General features: G+C 41.0%; 1 protein-coding gene across 3 annotated transcripts; it reads right to left on the reverse strand.

The window, feature by feature from the left end:
* Positions 1-1511: 1511 nt before the first annotated feature.
* LOC113574795 (dual specificity protein kinase CLK2-like) lies at positions 1512-13017 on the reverse strand. 3 transcript variants are annotated; one of them, XM_035531174.1, is made up of 13 exons: positions 12828-13017; positions 11504-11715; positions 10812-11061; positions 8329-8419; positions 7671-7737; positions 7420-7536; positions 7101-7267; positions 5587-5681; positions 5102-5231; positions 4901-4983; positions 3237-3316; positions 2787-2877; positions 1512-2491 (listed from the first exon to the last, which is right to left on the reverse strand). In XM_035531174.1, the coding sequence occupies exons 2-13, from the start codon at positions 11713-11715 to the stop codon at positions 2315-2317; spliced, it is 1560 nt and encodes a 519-aa protein (XP_035387067.1). In that variant the 5' UTR covers positions 12828-13017; the 3' UTR covers positions 1512-2314. The 3 variants fall into 3 exon arrangements, with proteins under 3 accessions (XP_035387067.1, XP_035387068.1, XP_035387069.1); XM_035531175.1 differs by lacking the exon at positions 12828-13017 and adding an exon at positions 12442-12776; XM_035531176.1 differs by having other exon boundaries at positions 1513-2491; positions 8329-8416.
* Positions 13018-19282: the final 6265 nt, after the last annotated feature.

Consider the following 19282-nt stretch of genomic DNA (forward strand, 5'->3'; position numbering starts at 1 on the left):
ACCCCCCAATGTCCCGTGCTGTAGCCCTCCACACCTCCACCTAGCCAACTACTTCTCTGTTGCTATTGATGGACGTTCTCTTGCGGGAGGAGTTTTGGACATGTGCACACCCTCGGGACCAGACTAGGACCTCTAGAAAACTGGACCAGACATTCCCTCTCATTTCTTACTTTGCTCTTTATTGTTACTATTGTGGTGACCGTTATCACCCAGAGGAGGATTGCTTGGATGTGTGTGTGTGCACATCTCACACACTACATGCATATTTGAGAAGTGTGTGCACGTGTCACACTCTACCTGCATATATAAGAAGTGTGCACGTATCACTCTCCATGCGTATATGAGAAGTGTGGATACACCACCGAAAGGCAGAGTAGATTGAGAAACCGAGAGTGAAGTGAACAATAGCAAAAGTGAGAGTGAAAGTGAGACGTAGAGAGTGTACACATGAGTGAAAGAGTGAGAGATGGCTAGAGTGAGAGCGCGAGAGCGACAGAGTGAGAGAAATATATACATTTCTAATCTGAGGTCAGTGGGTCAAACTCCTCTGTAGAGCAGATCATACACCAGAGTTCACTGAAGATCTAGTGTTAGTGCATCTATAGTCCACTAGGAGAGAATAAGAAACATGCATTTTTAAACGGATCCATGGTATTGTGGACAAGGCCTGAGTCTTAATGCTTCAGAGCAACAATGTCCAGTGACTAAAAATAAAAACACTTGTTTCTGCCTGTGAGCACCACACTGCAGAGCGTGAGAGGAGATTTATGGACACTGGATGGACAGGGCCAGTGTAGAATGCTTGTCTCCTGTTAACGTGAAGAAAAATGAAATGAAGAGGCAGAGAGACTAAACTCAGTAAAGGTGAAGAACAGAGAGAGGGGGAGTTGGGGGGCATCTCCATGCATGAGGCTGTTATCAGTGACCCTGCTGGAACAGCCTTGATGTGTCCAACAGGTAAGAACACCATTAATTACCTAAAAAGACACAAATTAGGGCACAGCACACACTGCAGACACTGAAGGAAGCACAAAGTGAGAGAAGGAGAAAGGATGAAACTAAATCAGAGGAAGAGATGAAGACAGAGATAAGCAGAGCGAAAAGCGCAGCAGACATCATTGGGGATCTTTGAGTGACCAGCTGGCAGGGAGCATGTGAAAGAACCACTAAGGGTTGAGGGGTGGACATCAATACTGACCTCAGAGTTAAGAGATTAAACACCTCAAAAGACAGCAAAAGATATCTAGCTGACACACACCTTACTAATTTATCTTATTCCAGGTTCATTTTATATGTATTATAAGTGTCAGTTACTCAAGCCCATCTGTTGCCATACACAAGCTCACAACCATATGAGGCACAGCCGTGTTGTCGGGACACTTTACGTGTTAGTGTCACTGCTAGGTAGAGAGAAGCCCTCATCCCAAACACCCAGTCAACTACGGCCCTATAGTCAGAAACTGACTATCGATGTATGGCTGGACGTTAACAAGTAGTGCTCAGCAACAGATGGACCAGTCACACACTCTTATTTGCACCCACTCACTGAGTGTCACATTCATACTCAAAAAGACTAACACAGGTAACCTGAACCTGAAGGCTATGTTGGTCTTTAAAACAAAGAAAAAAAATCTGCTGTGTGAACACAAAAAACAAAGAAAAATAATTTTATTAGAGACACTTTTGCAGTATTTACATATACATGTCATTTCATACAAAAACAGCTGTTTAAAATAAATACTGCAAATCTGTGAGTATGTACACGTCAAATATTCCTAAATTATACCTATACAAAAGATGCAACTAGACTCAGGGTTGAGAGATTTGAGCATGGTTGTGTGTATGGCTCTGTGAACACGGTCGTAAACTGTAGAAGGATGCTGAAGGCTTCTCTCTCCAACTCCCATACATAATGTACAGTTGAGCTGTCAAACAAAGAACAGTGTATGAGGGGATAGTCAAGCTGATGTGGCAAACTTCAGCCTGACTGGGCCTCAGGGAAGAGGGAGGAGCCGGTCTAAGACTGCACCACTGAACAACCAGCACTGCACTCAGTTAAGATGTACAAGTAGCAAACAAAACAGAAAAGCCTCACATCCACCGTTACCAACCTACAGTCTTGAGTCTCGCTCAAGGATTCGAGTCCATCCCATTCTCAACCAGATCTGTGGGATTACCTCCTCTCCTGTAGTGTGGAGGCCATGAGAAAGAGGAGGAGCAAAGAAGGCGGGTGTCTCACGAAGGACAGGAAGGGAGAGACAGACGAGACAGACAGAAGACACAAAGGTCATCGGCGTGAGACAAAGGCTGGAGGTCACCGGCTAACGTCACGGTTGATGTAGGAGGAACGTTGGCCCTCTTGAAGAGAGGAGAAAAAGGCGTGGTGCAGGCAGGAGGAGAGAGAGAGTCGCTGCTCTGGCTCAAACTCCAACATCCCGTCCAACAGGTCAAACAGCTGGTGGTGGTCAGACACTTCAGACAGCACATATCTCTTTGGGGACAGAAAGAGAGAGGGAGGGAGGGAGAAAAGTCTTACACACTAATGACAATGCTAGCATCTTATACACTTTTAGTTCACACTAAAGATGCTTTTTTAGCAGAACTAAAACCACTCACTATGACCCATTAGAAGCTGGAATTTTAAAGTTGCTGGATGTGTTTTTGACCTGCTTTGAACTCTCAAACACGCACTGCTGTTGCTGTTCGCATCCTTATAGTGTGTGTGTGTGTGTGTGTGTGTGTGTGTGTGTGTGTGTGTGTGTGTGTGTGTGTGTATATATACGCACACGTAGAGGTTTACAGTTCTCACGGACATATCTTCCTGCTGAGGAATTCTCATTCCAATCCAACCTCCCTCGGTAAAAGTACTTCTGCTTCCTGCAGGACAACATTAAGCATCACACACATACCCCCTACATCACATACACCCTTCCCACATTAAACACACACAATCCGACACACACACCCTGCCTACATCTCACACACACACACACGCACACACACGCATACACACATACTTATCCTTGAACTGTAACTATAACACACTAATGAGCTGCAAATCAGGGTCAGGGCTAACCCAGAACATCAGGGTCAGGGTTAACCCAGAACATTAGTTTCCTTTTACTTTCTTACTGGTGTTTTTATTGTATGTTAAATAAAGAAAATAAATGTCGATGTGACTAGGACTGTCTATGTATATGTGTGTGTGTGTGTGTGAGAGAGAGAGGGAAGGGGACCTGGTCTTGCGGATCATTTTGGAGGGAATCGGTCCTTGTACTCTCTCCATCATGGCCAAGTGCTCCATGTTATCATGTGTCTGAAAACAAGGAAATACTGAAAGTTAAACACACACACACCTCCACCACAAACACCAATGGATATACCACAAACACATACATACACGCACATGCACACACACACACACACACACACACACACACACACACACACACACACACACACACGATAAACAAACATGAAAAGCTCAAGGACAGACATGACGACCACCTTGAACACAAGCACTGGCAAGGACACACACAAACACACAATCATGTTTAAACATGTTTGAAGGTCACAGACATGTTCAAATGCATATGAAGGACACATATGGGCCAGTAGTGCAATTGCGTTTAAAATTTTTATTTGATATTTAATACACAGCTTCTTCATTAAGTTATGCAGCTGTACTGCCAATTATGCTCCTTCTTGCACAGACATGGGTTTGCAAGCCAAATTCTTATATATTCTGCTAAATGCCGTAAATGTAAATATATTCTGGACATATTAAATGCTACTTAAATGTAACAGATTTAGCACCATCCTGAGTATGTAGGCATGTGGTACTCCTGTGACAGGGTTAAAACGTTACATGCCGAATGAATGTTACCTAACTCACTCAACTACCTCACCTCACTCAGCTACCTGACCTAAGATAACTCACCTCAACTAACTCCCCTAACTCAGCTAACTCACCTCACTAAACTCTCTCACTTATCTGACCTCACTCACCTCAATCAGCTAACACGCCTCACCTAACAGACCTCACTCAGCTAACTCACGTCACCCTGCTAACTTAGTTGCAACCGAGTTCCAGTGTTAATGTTAAACAATATTAATGTTAAGTCCTGTTAAACTGAAAATGTTTATATTCAAAGTGCTGCAGACATCCAAGTAATTAGAAAATGCAAAATACTGTCTGTATTTGAAAGAGCCTAGATTAGTGCTATGTAGTAGTAATATGTAGTAACAGTAGTATTATGTAGTAGTAATATGTAGTTGTAGTAGTAGGAGTAGTAGTAGTAGTAGTAGTAGTAGTATTTAGAAGGCTATTCTGAACACAACCACTGCACACTCATCCTGTAGTAATCATCGCTTTCATCACTGAAGAGACAAATGTTTTGTCCCATTGATAAATCCTATTTGGACAGGATTAAAGTATCAAGATTCATAAAATATGAAGCAAAAGCATTCTGCATCCTATTAGTAAATTAGTGAATTTCCAGCATTTTCCATCCACACAGGATTATGATTAGGGTTTACTGGGTTAGGATTAGGGTTAGGGTTTACAGGGATAGGGTTTACAGGGATAGGGCTTACAGGGATAGGGCTTACAGGGATAGGGCTTACAGGGATAGGGCTTACAGGGATAGGGCTTACAGGGATAGGGCTTACAGGGATAGGGCTTACAGGGATAGGGCTAGCAACAGGCTAAGAGTTTGAGATAGGTTTACTGGGTTAGCGTTATGGTTTGAGATAGGGATAAGGTTTACTGGGTTAGAGTTAGAGATAGGGTTAGGGTTTACTGGGTTAGGGTTGGGGAGAGAAGCTGCCTGATCTGAATGGTGTTTTACGTTCATCCCACAGGCTGTGTAAAGCAGCTCCTCCGCACCCTGCACATTACCTGGAAAAGTGTGAATCCCAGATAGTACTCCAGCAGAATGCAGCCAATACTCCAGACATCACAAGGCTGACTCCAGCCAAGCTCTGCTCACATACAACATGGCCAAAGGTGAGGAGCAACGACAGACATCTTACTGTTCTACACCACCTATTACCCCCTCCCCCATCTCCACCACACCACACGCCCCATAACTGATCTTACCCAGAATGACCTCCGGGGCCCGATAGTGTCTGGTGGAGACGATGGCACTGTGGTGTTCATGGTCAAAGGTGGCACTGCCAAAGTCTACCACTCTCACAGCTGTGTTCTTCAAAACACGCTCCTGCCGCTTCTGCACACACACACACACACACACACACACACACACACACACACATATATACACATATACATATATATACACACACACACACATATATATACATATACATACACACGCGCACACGCACACACACACCCCCATGTATGTACATATGTATACACACAAATGCATGCTTATACATGCACACAGACATACAGGCAAACCACACACATGCATATATACTCACACATGCAAATACACAAATATTCCACTGCATGTATACATATATACACACACACCCACTCAATAAGATACGCTAAGCACATACACACAGGCACTACAGGACTTTTTCCTGTACATCTCTATCTAACGGTAGCCCTCTGACCTTTTCTGCGTTGTAGAATGTGCTAAACTCAGAGTTGACGAAAAGGATGTTCTCTGGCTTCAGGTCTGTGTGCGTCAGCTTGTTGTCATGGAGAACTGTGATGCAAAAGGAAATTTCTGGTGATGACAACAGATAAGGTAGCTTCCCTGCATGGTGCAGCTACACAAACCCCGAGACACACTCATCCTTACTGTAAACACTGACCCCTTCTGTCCACAGTTGGATTTGACACAGGGCCGTGTTTGCTCAGGGCGCTGGATATGAAACATCTGAAAGCTCCAGAGTCCAGCAGCCAAAACCCAGACGACTCTTATCTCACACGTCAGCACTACACGATTCTGACCTTACAAATGAAGCTTGATCTTATACCTACTGGAATTCCAGGAGTCCAAGCGCATACCTGCTGGACCTATAGTCGTGGCCAAAAGTTTTGAGACAGACAAAAATTTTGGTTTTCACAAAATTTACTGCCTCAGTTTTTTTTAGATCCTTTTGTCAGATGTATATATGGTATAGTGAAGTACAATTATAAGCATTTAATAAGTGTTTTAACGTTTTATTGACAAATACATCCAGTGACATGGTGCTCCGTCATGCTGGAAAAAGCATTGTTCATCACCAAATTGCTCCTGGATTGCTGGGAGAAGTTGCTCTTGGAGGATGGTTTAATACCATTCCTTATTCCTGGCAAAACTTTGAGCAAACCCAGGAGGAGAAGCAACCCCAGGTCTCTGGATGCCTCACTGTTGGATTGACATTGGACTCAACTTTCTTCTCCGGACAATCATTTTTCCAGATGCCCCAAAAAGTGAAGGGGGCTTCATCAGAGAAAATAACTTTACAACAGTCTAATCCCTATACCTCTTGCAGAATGTCAGTCTGTCCTTGATGTTTTTCTTGGAGAGAAGTGGCTTCTTTGCTGCCCTTCCTGTCACCAAGCCATCCTCCAAAAGCCTTCACCTCACTATGTGTGCAGATACACTCACATCTGCCTTCTGCCATTCCTGAGCAAGCTCTGCACTGGTGGTGACCCGATCCCATTGCTGCATCCTCTTTAGGAGACGGTCCTGGTTCTTGCTTGACTTTCTTGAGTGCCATGAAGCCTTCTTCACTGCAATTGAACCTCTCTCCTTGAAGTTCTTGATGATTCCATAAATGGTTTAATTAAATCAGCGGCCTTGTCCTTGTTAACACTTTCTTCCGAGCTAACGAGAAGATCACTGAAATGATGTTAGCAGGCCATTTTGTGGCAGGGCTGAAACGCAGTGGCTGGAATGCAGTAATATTTGTGATTAAAATAATTTTCATGGCAAGGAATGATTTTGCAATTAATTGCAATTCATCTGATCACTCTTCACAGTCTAGAATTAATACAAATTGCCACCATAAAAACTGAAGCAGCAAACTGTGAAAACCAAAATTTGTGTTGAAAAACTGAAGCAGCAAACTGTGAAAACCAAATTTTCTCAAAACATTTGGACACAACTACGCAGAGCATGTGAGAGCATACTTACATTTAACAGCACTGCATATCTGGTAGGCCATGTGACGCAGCTGATTGAGAGGGTATGGCAGGTAGTCATTCTCCTTCATAAAGTCGAAAGTGCTGAGGGCCAGGAGCTCGAAGCTGATGCACACGTGACCATGATAATCAAATGAGTCAAACATCTGCACACACAGACTGAGACAAACAGCAAGAGACACAGTGCACACAAGATTAGACAATGCCACATAAGTTATAACACATTCTAGAGCTGTGCAGCAGGGACAGATTAAGGTGGAACTGAAAGCTGGGTGTGGCTAAGAGCTGGGCGTGGCTGGGACTGAACATACTATTTGTTTTCTGGATCTTTCTCTTTTATCTTCTCCAGGACATTGATCTCCAGACGAGCTGCCTCTTTATACTTCTCCACATTCTTTATAATCTTCAGTGCAACACGAGATTCTCCCCTACACACACAACCATTTACCAATGTCAGACAAAACCATCCCTTAGATAAAATCAGATAGAAGATCAGTCAGTGAGTTGGAGAAATGAACAGCAGGGGTAAGGTGTGTGTGTGTGTGTGTGTGTTGGAACTGACCTGTGATGGTCGATGCACTGCACCACTTTACCAAAGGTACCCTCTCCCAGCAAGCTCACAATCTCATCTGCACAGGACGGACACGCACACACACCCACACACACGCAGGTGCACACATGCAGATGCATGCACGCACACATGCACACATCAGAGAATACATTAATGAAGTGGACCTGAATCCTGACAACATCATGAAAAATAAACATCTGGGGAAATTATCTGAACTCTATTATACTACGCAACACCATGTACCTACACATGCCAACACTACTGACATGTTCTATACAGTAACTCTACGTACATACACTACGTGCCAACACTACTGACATGCTCTATACGCTATCACTACGTACCCACAACTACATGCCAACACTACTGAAATGAGCCCTATATGGTAACACTATGTATACACTACATGCTAACACTACTAACACACCCTACATGCTAATAGTACTGACACATTCTACCTGCTAAAGCACTACTGACATACATTACATGGTAACACTAATGTCACAGCCGGCATGCAAAGACTAGAGACACTCCTTATATGTGAAAACTACTGTCTACATGGTAACATACATGAAGGCCAGTATGCGTGTTAGGTGGGTGAGCAAGTGTTAGCTACTGTGTGAGGAGAGAGAGGCCTACTCCCACACACATCTGTCCTGTAGCACGTCTCCTGCTCGGTACACCAGGTGACCCTCCTCGTCATCTTGTACAGCTGATGCCCGCATCTGACTGTGACCCTGCTGGGCCGAGACACCCACACAGACCAAAAACACAAATAAAGTAATTAAGAAAAGTTTACAGAAAAATGTTTGCCCTGTCAGTGAGAGTTCACTGGTTTGAGCAACAACAAGGCCATCTGTAGCCCGGAGTCTGAGGGAACAAACTGGCACTGCTCTTTGGGTAGGAGGGACATCATTACACTACCCTGTCAGTCACGGCAACACTAGCCAGTGGTGGAGGTCTGTCACCGTAACACCAGACTGTTGTGGAGGTCTGCGTTTGTGCTTGCTGACGAGGGAAGAATGCACTGAGCAGCCCTTTACCACAGCATGGGTGGCAGGATGGAAGATGCAGTGCCTCTCTTAGGAAGCAGGTGTACTGCACACTCCACGCTTGGGAGTTGTCACGTGACAGGGGAGGCGGGAATTGGGAGAATTGGGAGAATAACTGGGAAAATTTTTTTGAATAAACAGTCACAAAAAAACAATGCATTTCAGTACCAAGATAGGGTTCCACATAGTGAAAATCCAACACAAACCAAACATCTTATATGAAAGAAAGTGAGGGAGATACAGCTGTTATATAGTGTTAAACGTTCTGCATTAGCTTTTCTTCACGGTGATGAAGGAAGGTGACAGAGAGGGAGGGACATTCAAGCAAAACAGTCAGACTGGTACATTAGAGCACAGAAATGATCATACAGTACTGAACAGGAGAGCCTGTGAGCAGAAACAGAAGGAGCTACTCACAGACAGGCAGAAACAGAGGCAGCCCAAGAAACCCCCACACATGGAGTACACGGTCGTCTCCCCCATTTCCCCAACCCACACATTTCCAACTGAGTGAGACAGACAAGGGAAGGAAGAGAGCAGCACTAGCGGGAAAGACGGAGAGAGACAGAGAGAGAGAGAGAGAGAGAGAGAGAGAAACACAAAGAGAAACAGAAAGAAAGAGATAAAAAAGAGAGAGATGTCACAGAGAAGGTGAAGGGGGCAGTGAGGTCTAGAGGAGGATTGGGAGAGCTGTGGCTTCTAATTTTAAACACCCACAACCTCCTGGGAAAATCCAGACACCAGTCGATGTTCTGTGAGCTGCGGTCCAGAGATCTTGTTACCTCACTGGGTTTCTCTTACCTTCTTAAGCATCTCTCTTTTACACACACACACACACACACACACACACACACACACACACACACACACACACACACACGCACTCGCGCACACGCACTCCTGACTCTCTCGCACACACACGGCTTTCATACACACACTAAACTCACAGACCCGCCCAACTCTCTTTCACAAAAACCACACACCAACACACTTCTCCCTAATCTCACAAATGTATACACACACTTGATGCTCTCCAACACACCAGACTCACACATAAACCCACATATTCTCAATGCTCACACACAAACAACACATACTTGACCCTCCCTCTCTCTCTCTCACACACACACACACAGCACTCTATTTATCAAAAACACACATTACAAATACACAAGCAAAATTCAGCCATGTACTTTGTTAAATGTTATACAAATACACATTCATCTGCATGCCTCATTTTCCAGGTTGGGGTTCCATAATAGAAACACACGCACACAAACTGCACTCAGTGTAGCTCAGTGTAAGTGCATAGGAGAGTTAGCACAAAATGTGCAACAGCATGCTTGTTAAAAGTGAGATAAATGACCATTCAGATAATAACTGTGCTATTGTATCCTGCAACCACTCTATATGTGCTACATGTACATTTGAGCTTGAGGAAGGTGCTATATAAATTAAAATTATTATTATTATTATATTATTATTATTATTATTATTATTATTATTATTATTATTAACACAGCCACTAAAATCAGTACCATTAAAGGATGAATCTTCATCAGCCATTCCTCCTCATACGTCACTGTGAGAGATCTCTATTAGTAATCAGCTTTACACTGGAGAAACCGAGAGGCTTGCTGATGGTTTTGTTGAACACCTCCAGACCATCAGAATTAAGGATTTGTCGTTTCGAGGGTCCAGGTATTTTAATACTAATGGACACTTAATATCCGTTTGCATTGCTAGTTGTAGCTATGGCAACATGAGGAAACAAAGAAAAATAACTGACATACACTCTTGGAACTTTAGAACCCCATGGAATGAATGTTATGATATAAACATCTAATTTTTCATATGGAAATTCAGAGCTCTGAAGGACGTCTGCCTAGAACATCCTGTTTCTCTGGAAACTGTGCGTACCTTGCTACATTTTTTAATATATCTAGTGAGAGGAAGGTAGAAAATAAAAAGAAAGTGAGATGATACTGAGTATCCTGCAGAGAGAGGATTTACTGAGGAAGACGAGGACTAAAAGGGTTAGAGGAGTTAGTGAGGAAGAGGAGGACTAAAAGGTTCTCACCGATGATGAAGGCTGGCTCTGGCTGCGGGAGCGCCTTCTAGAGCGCCTTCTTGTCCTGGTTCTCCTGGGTCTGCGTCTGTGTCCTGGTCTGCTTCCTCGCTCCCAACGCTCCCCTCGGTGGTCAGGCTCACGGCCATAGTCATGGAAACGGCAGGTGAAGCTACTGCGGGTGTAGTAGCTGCTCATCATGCCTCGATCCAAACAGCTGTACTGCAACCACTCATCGCCATAATAATGCCGTTCAGGAAGCCTGCAGTCAGCAGTGCGCACACACGACACCCAGACACAAGCGCACGCACACAGTTATACCCATAACACTTTCCAGGAGTTTGGACAGTAGCAGTGAAACATATATGAGATAAATACCACTGAACCTAAAATTTCCATCATGAAAGTAGTTACACTGTTCAGCCACAGTCAACTTAGATGGTGCATAATCATTCAAAACCATTTTATCCACATCTAATGCGAGATGACAAATTTCCTGCATTACCAACAGACAAGCAGGTAAGGTATTCATCATCGAAGTCATTAGCAGTGAAAGTCACTATTGTTCTATCTGTAGTTAAAACCATCCTGAGTGAAGTTCACAGGGAGACACCTAAGAGAAGGTGGATGTGCCTGTGCATGTGTAACTACACACATGCGTACACAGCACACACACACACACACACACACACACACACACACACCTCTTGGACTGCTGGTAGCTGTTTTCTCTTGGCTCCTGCCACTCTCTCTGAGCTCTGTGCTCCCAGCTGGCACTCCTGTCCCGCCGATATCCTGGTGACACAGATCGGGGCCGAGTCCTCCAATTGTACCGGCGCTTACAGTTTCCATATTGGTGCCAGTAACTTCCATGACCGCTCCGCTCAGGAGACGGGTAACGAAGAGAGTAAGGCATCTACCAAAGGGAGCAGAATGATCACACATATTTGTCTATAAAGAGATCACTCTTTGGAAACGTGCTGTTGATATAACACCACCAGGCATTTCGAAGGTCTACCACAACACAGGTGGAAAGGACAGAGAAACTGAGATCTGCTTATGTTCAGGTTCAAACACAAAGTGAGACATAGATAATTGTTTTTTACTGCAGAGTTCTACCAAATAACACTATCAATTAGTTCTATCTAACACTGTATGTATGGGTGTACGGGGTATGTATGGATGTAGGTTTTCAGTCATCCAGATCTTGATAGTCTTAAGTGGTTGAGTTGAAAGTAACTGGACTTCTTTTTGGTTCATGAAGACGTTTCACCTCTCATCTGAAAGGCTTCCTATCAGCTTGTAGAGCTGAAGGAGTCCCAGATATGTTAGCTCTAGCGGGGAAATCTGAAGGCTTCTCCCGCAAACATTAGCTGGCTAAAATGTCAGCCTTGCACATTTCATTAGCCACTTAGCTAGCTACATAACAACCTACCTATCGGCTACCTCGCTAACCATCCATGAAGATAGCATTAGCAATTTTATACGAAACAAGGAGCGTTACCCAACTACCTAAGCTTTCGATAAACAGACAAACCCAAATGCACTAAATCGTGAGCGGAGATATTAAAGACCTTTGATTTGCCACTGTGTAAGAAAAGCGATAGCTAGCTAGTTTGCTATATAAATAAACTTGCCTTACCTCTAGTTTATTCACTTCCTTGAATAGTAACGACACAACACGAGCTAGGCTAGCTAACAGCTAACTGCAACTGCTGACTGAAAGCTAAAAAGTTAAAGCTGAAAACCGGCGTCTTGTGATGGGTGTGAACATGTTGAATCACTTTTACTCTGCCTTTGTCGTAACAGATTAACCTACCTAACGCTAGCTAGCGTTTAAACCGGACGTTTAACTATGTCAAAGAACTAATTAATTATTGATAAACAGCTAGGTTAGCTACCATCAATACAGGGAGCTATTCGGTGAATCCTCCTAGCTAGCGATAGCACAGCCCGTCGGTGACTTGGGCAAAGATTGCAAAGGTCTGGAGAATTGGCTTAATCTTCAATTTGAAGGACTTCCTTTACCGTTTTAGCAGCGAGGCCTGTACGCTTATCCCAAAGGAAATCCGTGCTGACGTTTTTCTCTGCAGCTCTTTGAGTTAAACGTCTTGCTAAGTAGCGTTAGCTAAATAAACGCCTCTCCTCCAGGATGTGCATCTACTTCACTTCTAACGATAGCCCCGCTTACAGAAGAGCTCACAGACCTCCCGGAATGGCCATTTTGCTAAGCATTAGTGTAGAACACAGTTGTTAAAGTTATAATCCTTTAAAGTTTATTTATATTTTTATATCAGTTATTGATTAATACCTTATGTATAATAAGTAATTTAAAAACCTTTATTGCTGAAAAACATATAAGTAGCTTAAGGGAAAAATATACAGCTATACAATGTTTAAGGGATACATATATAGTGGTGAAGTCCCGACGACGCCCAGCAGTCGCAGGAGTACCTAATGTAGCCTGGTAGATTGGAGGACTGGGGACATTCTAAAGGTTAGAGCTGTCCCTGTTTATGATTAAGTTCAAAGATAACGGGTGCTTCTAAGAGTTAACACTGCAGTGACTTTTAGCATTAGAGGACCTCAGCTTGTTACTGGAGTTTAAATATGAAAAAAGTCAGGACAAGAGTTCAAGGCCTGGAAATGTTCCCCGCCAAGAGATCAGGAGGACTGCCCACCGTTATTTACACTCCTTGATAACATTAGCCCACCCTTATTTACACTCCTTGACAACACTTGCTCCACCCTTATTTACACTCCTTGACAACACTTGCTGCACCCTTATTTACACTCCTTGACAACACTTGCTCCACCCTTATTTACACTCCTTGACAACACTTGCTCCACCCTTATTTACACTCCTTGACAACACTTGCTCCACCCTTATTTACACTCCTTGACAACACTTGCCCACCCTTATTTACACTCCTTGACAACACTAGCCCCACCCTTATTTACACTCCTTGACAACACTTGCTCCACCCTTATTTACACGCCTTGACAAAACTTGCTCCACCCTTATTTACACTCCTTGACAACACTTGCCCACCCTTATTTACACTCCTTGACAACACTAGCCCCGCCCTTATTTACACTCCTTGACAACACTAGCCCCGCCCTTATTTACACTCCTTGACAACACTTGCTCCACCCTTATTTACACGCCTTGACAAAACTTGCTCCACCCTTATTTACACTCCTTGACAACACTTGCCCACCCTTATTTACACTCCTTGACAACACTAGCCCCGCCCTTATTTACACTCCTTGACAACACTAGCCCCGCCCTTATTTACACTCCTTGACAACACTTGCCCACCCTTATTTACACTCCTTGACAACACTAGCCCCGCCCTTATTTACACTCCTTGACAACACTTGCTCCACCCTTATTTACACGCCTTGACAACACTTGCTCCACCCTTATTTACACTCCTTGACAACACTAGCCCCGCCCTTATTTACACTCCTTGATAACACTATCCCACCCTTATTTACATACCTTGACAACACTAGCCCCACCCTTATTTAACACTCCTTGACAACACTTGCCCCACCCTTATTTGCACTGCTTGACAACTGTAGCCCCACCCCTTATTTACACTACTTGACACTCCTAGCTACTGTTAAATATATATTAGAGAACACCACAAATTCTCTAAAATAAGAATTGTTTCGTATTTCTTGTAAAAATATAGGCCTCTTGGAATTTAATTCTGATTGATAGAGAGACACCACTCCTTGAACCAAGTGTTTAAAGAAGAGAGTCAATTAAAGGACTCTATGGCCTTGAGCCAAGGTATCTCAGCCAGAGACGATCAGATTAAAACTCTTTTTGGTGCAGTCTTTTTGAAGTCCTTTATAAGTTCAGGGTGTCTAAGCATAGTGTCAGTGTTCAGTGTGAACAGCAGTGAGTGAAGAACAGTGTGTTAACAGTGTGAAGAACAGTGTGTTAACTGTGAAGAACAGTGTGTTAACTGTGAAGAACAGTGTGTTAACTGTGAAGAACAGTGTGTTAACTGTGAAGAACAGTGTGTTAACAGTGTGCTGCTTTCTTCTCCATGCCACTCTTACATTCTTTACTAAAGCCTTTGTGATGATGCTGTAAAATACAAAATGATCAGTTTTTAATTTGAACTGAAAAAATTCTAAAACAGCAAATAATTTTTGTTTTCCTGGAGTTTTTACAGTGTTGTTAATTATTACAGTACATTATTGTGTAAAATGCATAATACTTTTATGCCATATTTTAGATTATTTACATAATTATTTTTAATATAATGTTTTGACACACAATATCTTAATATACTATCTTTTGTTAATTGAATTAGCTGTTCAAGAAATGTGATCAATACTGTGGCTTGATGGCACTTCCAACAAGTGCGTGCTGTCACCGGTGTTTACAAACTTTGAAAGGGTCTTTGCCCTCTTTAGCTAAGTGTGTTTACTAACTGTTTACTAACTAAAAGGGTCTTTGCACTCTTTAGCTAAGAGTGTTTACTGACTAAAAGGGTCTTTGCTTTCTTTAGTTAAGTGTGTTTACTAAATGTGTTTACTAACTTAAAGGGTATTTGCTCTCTTATCTAAGGGTGCTTACTAACAGGTCATGGCTAGTCCATTAACAATATGTGAATCGATTAACTTCAATTAACACAGTAACATTGACGGGAAACATATTTGCACTGTTAGTGTTAGAACACGTAACAGCAGGCAGTAGCTAACTGAAATGGATCCAACATTTCCATTGCTAGCTATCTAATTCCCAGTTTATAATAGTAAGATACACTATTGTCGACTTTTAAAATGGTTGGATAAGAAAATAATTTCATCTGGCTATCAAATAACAAAAAGTAACAACAGGCCAGAGTAATTTGACCATGGACACTAGCACACTGCATTCCAGAGACAAACTGCATCAGACATGGATGGCGCGTGAAAAAGATGATCTGGGAATTCACACTTTATGTTTGACAGATAATTCACATTTTATGTCTGACAGGTAATTCACTCTATATTTTACAGATAATTCACTCTTTATGTTTGAGAGGTAATTCACTCTATGTTTGACAGGTAATTCACTCTTTATGTTTGGCAGGTAATTCACTCTTTATGTTTGACAGGTAATTCAATCTACGTTTGACAGATAATTCACTTTTTATGTTCAACAGATAATTCACTCTATGTTTGGCAGGTAATTCACTCTTTATGTTTGACAGGTAATTCATTCTATGTTTGGCAGGTAATTCACTCTTTGTTTGACAGATAATTCACTCTTTATGTTTGACAGGTAATTCACTCTATGTTTGACAGGTAATTCTCTTTTTATGTTTGACAGGTAATTCACTCTTTATGTTTGACATAATTTACTCTTTATGTTTGACAGGTAATTCACTCTTTGTGTTTGACACGTAATTCACTCTATGTTTGACAGGTAAATCACTCTATGTTTGGCAGGTAATTCACTCTATGTTTGACAGGTAATTCACTCTATGTTTGATAGATAAATCACTATGTTTGGCAGGTAATTCACTCTATGTTTGACATGTAATTCAACCTATGTTTGACAGATAATTCACTCTTCATGTTTGACAGGTAATTCACTCTGTTTGACAGGTAATTCAATTTTTATGTTTGACATGTAATTCACTCTATGTTTGACAGATAATTCACTCTTTATGTTTGACAGGTAATTCACTCTATGGTTGACAGGTAATTCACTTTTTATGTTCAACAGATAATTCACTCTATGTTTGACAGGTAATTCACTCTATGTTTGACAGGTAATTCATTCTATGTTTGACAGGTAATTCACTCTTTATGTTTGACATAATTTACTCTTTATGTTTGACAGGAAATTCACTCTTTGTGTTTGACACGTAATTCACTCTATGTTTGACAGGTAAATCACTCTATGTTTGGCAGGTAATTCACTCTATGTTTGACAGGTAATTCACTCTATGTTTGATAGATAAATCACTATGTTTGGCAGGTAATTCACTCTATGTTTGACAGATAATTCACTCTTTATGTTTGACATAATTTACTCTTTATGTTTGACAGGTAATTCACTCTTTGTGTTTGACAGGTAATTCACTCTATGTTTGACAGATAATGCACTCTGTGTTTGACAGGTAATGCACTTTTTATGTTCAACAGATAATTCACTCTATGTTTGACAGGTAATTCACTCTACGTTTGACAGATAATATACTCTGTGTTTGACAGGTAATTCACATTTTATGTTCAAAATATAATTCACTATGATTGACAGGTAATTCACTCTATGCTTGGCACGTAATTCACTCTTTATGTTTGACAGGTAATTCACTCTATGTTTGACAGGTAATTCAGTCTTTATGTTTGACAGCTAATTTACTCTTTATGTTTGATAGGTAATTGGTAATTCACTCTATGTTTGCAGGTAATTCACTCTTTATGTTTGACAGGTAATTCAATCTATGTTTGACAGGTAATTCACTCTATGTTTGATAGGTAATTCACTCTTTGTTAGACAATTAATTCACTCTGTTTGACAGGTAATTCACTCTATGTTTGACAGGTAATTCACTCTTTATGTTTGACAAATAATTCAATCTATGTTCAACAGGTAATTCACTCTTTATGTTTGACAGGTAATTCACTCTTTATGTTTGACAAATAATTCAATCTATGTTCAACAGGTAATTCACTCTTTATGTTTGATACGTAATTCACTCTGTTTGACAGATAATTCACTCTGTGTTTGACAGATAATGCACTCTATGTTTGACAGGTAATTCACTTTTTATGTTTGACAGATAATTCACTCTGTGTTTGACAAATAATTCACTCTATCTTCAACAGGTAATTCACTCTATGTTTGACAGGTAATTCACTCTTCATGTTTGACAGGTAATTCACTCTGTTTGACAGATAATTCACTCTTTATGTTTGAGAGGTAATTCACTCTTTATGTTTGACAGGTAATTCACTCTTTATGTTTGACAGGTAAATCACTCTTTATGTTTCACAGGTAATTCATTCTTTATGTTTGACACGTAATTCACTCTATGTTTGACAGGTAATTCACTCTTTATGTTTGACACGTAATTCACTCTTTATGTTCGACAGTTAATTCACTCTATGTTTGAGAGGTAATTCACTCTATGTTTAACAGATGAATCACTCTTTATGTTTGACAGGTAATTCACTGTATGGTTGACAGGTAATTCACTTTTTATGTTCAACAGATAATTCACTCTATGTTTGGCAGGTAATTCACTCTTTATGTTTGACAGGTAATTCACTCTATGTTTGACAAATAATTCACTCTATGTTTGACAGGTAATTCACTTTTTATGTTTGACAGATAATTCACTCTGTGTTTGACATGTAATTCACTCTATGTTTGACAGGTAAATCACTATGTTTGAGAGGTAATTCACTCTATGTTTGACAGGTAATTCACTCTGTGTTTGACAGGTAATTCACTCTTTATATTTGACAGATAATTCACTCTATGTTTGACAGGTAATTCACTTTTTATGTTTGACAGATAATTCACTCTGTGTTTGACAGGTAATTCACTCTTTATGTTTGACAGGTAATTCACTCTGTTTGACAGGTAATTCACTTTTTATGTTCAACAGATAATTCACTCTATGTTTGGCAGGTAATTCACTCTGTGTTTGACAGGTAATTCACTCTATGTTTGACAGATAATTCACACTTCATGTTTGACATGTAATTCACTCTTTGTGTTTGACAGGTAAATCACTCTTTGTTTGGCAGGTAATTCACTCTTTATATTTGACAGGTAATTCACTCTTTATGTTTGACAGATAATTTACTTTTTAAGTTCGACAGTTAATTCACTCTATGTTTGACAGGTAATTCACTCTATGTTTGACAAATAATTCACTCTATGTTCAACAGGTAATTCACTCTATGTTTGACAGGAAAATCACTCTATGTTTGGCAGATAATTCACTCTTTATGTTTGACAGATAATTTACTCTTTATGTTTGACAGGTAATTCACTCTATGTTTGACAGATAATTCACACTTCATGTTTGACATGTAATTCACTCTTTGTGTTTGACAGGTAAATCACTCTTTGTTTGGCAGGTAATTCACTCTTTATATTTGACAGGTAATTCACTCTATGTTTGACAAATAATTCACTCTATGTTCAACAGGTAATTCACTCTATGTTTGACAGGTAAATCACTCTATGTTTGACAGATAATTTACTTTTTATGTTCGACAGTTAATTCACTCTGTTTGACAGGTAATTCACTCTTTATGTTTGAAAAATAATTCACTCTATGTTCAACAGGTAATTCACTCTATGTTTGACAGGTAATTCACTCTTCATGTTTGACAGGTAATTCACTCTTTATGTTTGACAGGTAAATCACTCTTTATGTTTGACAGGTAATTCATTCTTTATGTTTGATACGTAATTCACTCTATGTTTGACAGGTAATTCACTCTTTGTG

The sequence above is a fragment of the Electrophorus electricus genome, chromosome 10 (assembly GCF_013358815.1).
Source record: "Electrophorus electricus isolate fEleEle1 chromosome 10, fEleEle1.pri, whole genome shotgun sequence".
NCBI lineage: Eukaryota > Metazoa > Chordata > Actinopteri > Gymnotiformes > Gymnotidae > Electrophorus > Electrophorus electricus.

Excerpts from the sequence above, each read along its gene's own strand:
- LOC113574795 (XM_035531174.1), bottom strand. The coding sequence starts at position 11,715 with ATGCCTTACTCTCTTCGTTACCCGTCTCCTGAGCGGAGCGGTCATGGA. Across the intron at positions 3,317-4,900 it reads TGGGATTCACACTTTTCCAG|ACACATGATAACATGGAGCA; the intron begins GTAATGTGCAGG and ends CCTTGTTTTCAG. Across the intron at positions 2,492-2,786 it reads AGAACTGTAAACCTCTACGT|AGATATGTGCTGTCTGAAGT; the intron begins GTGCGTATATAT and ends CTGTCCCCAAAG.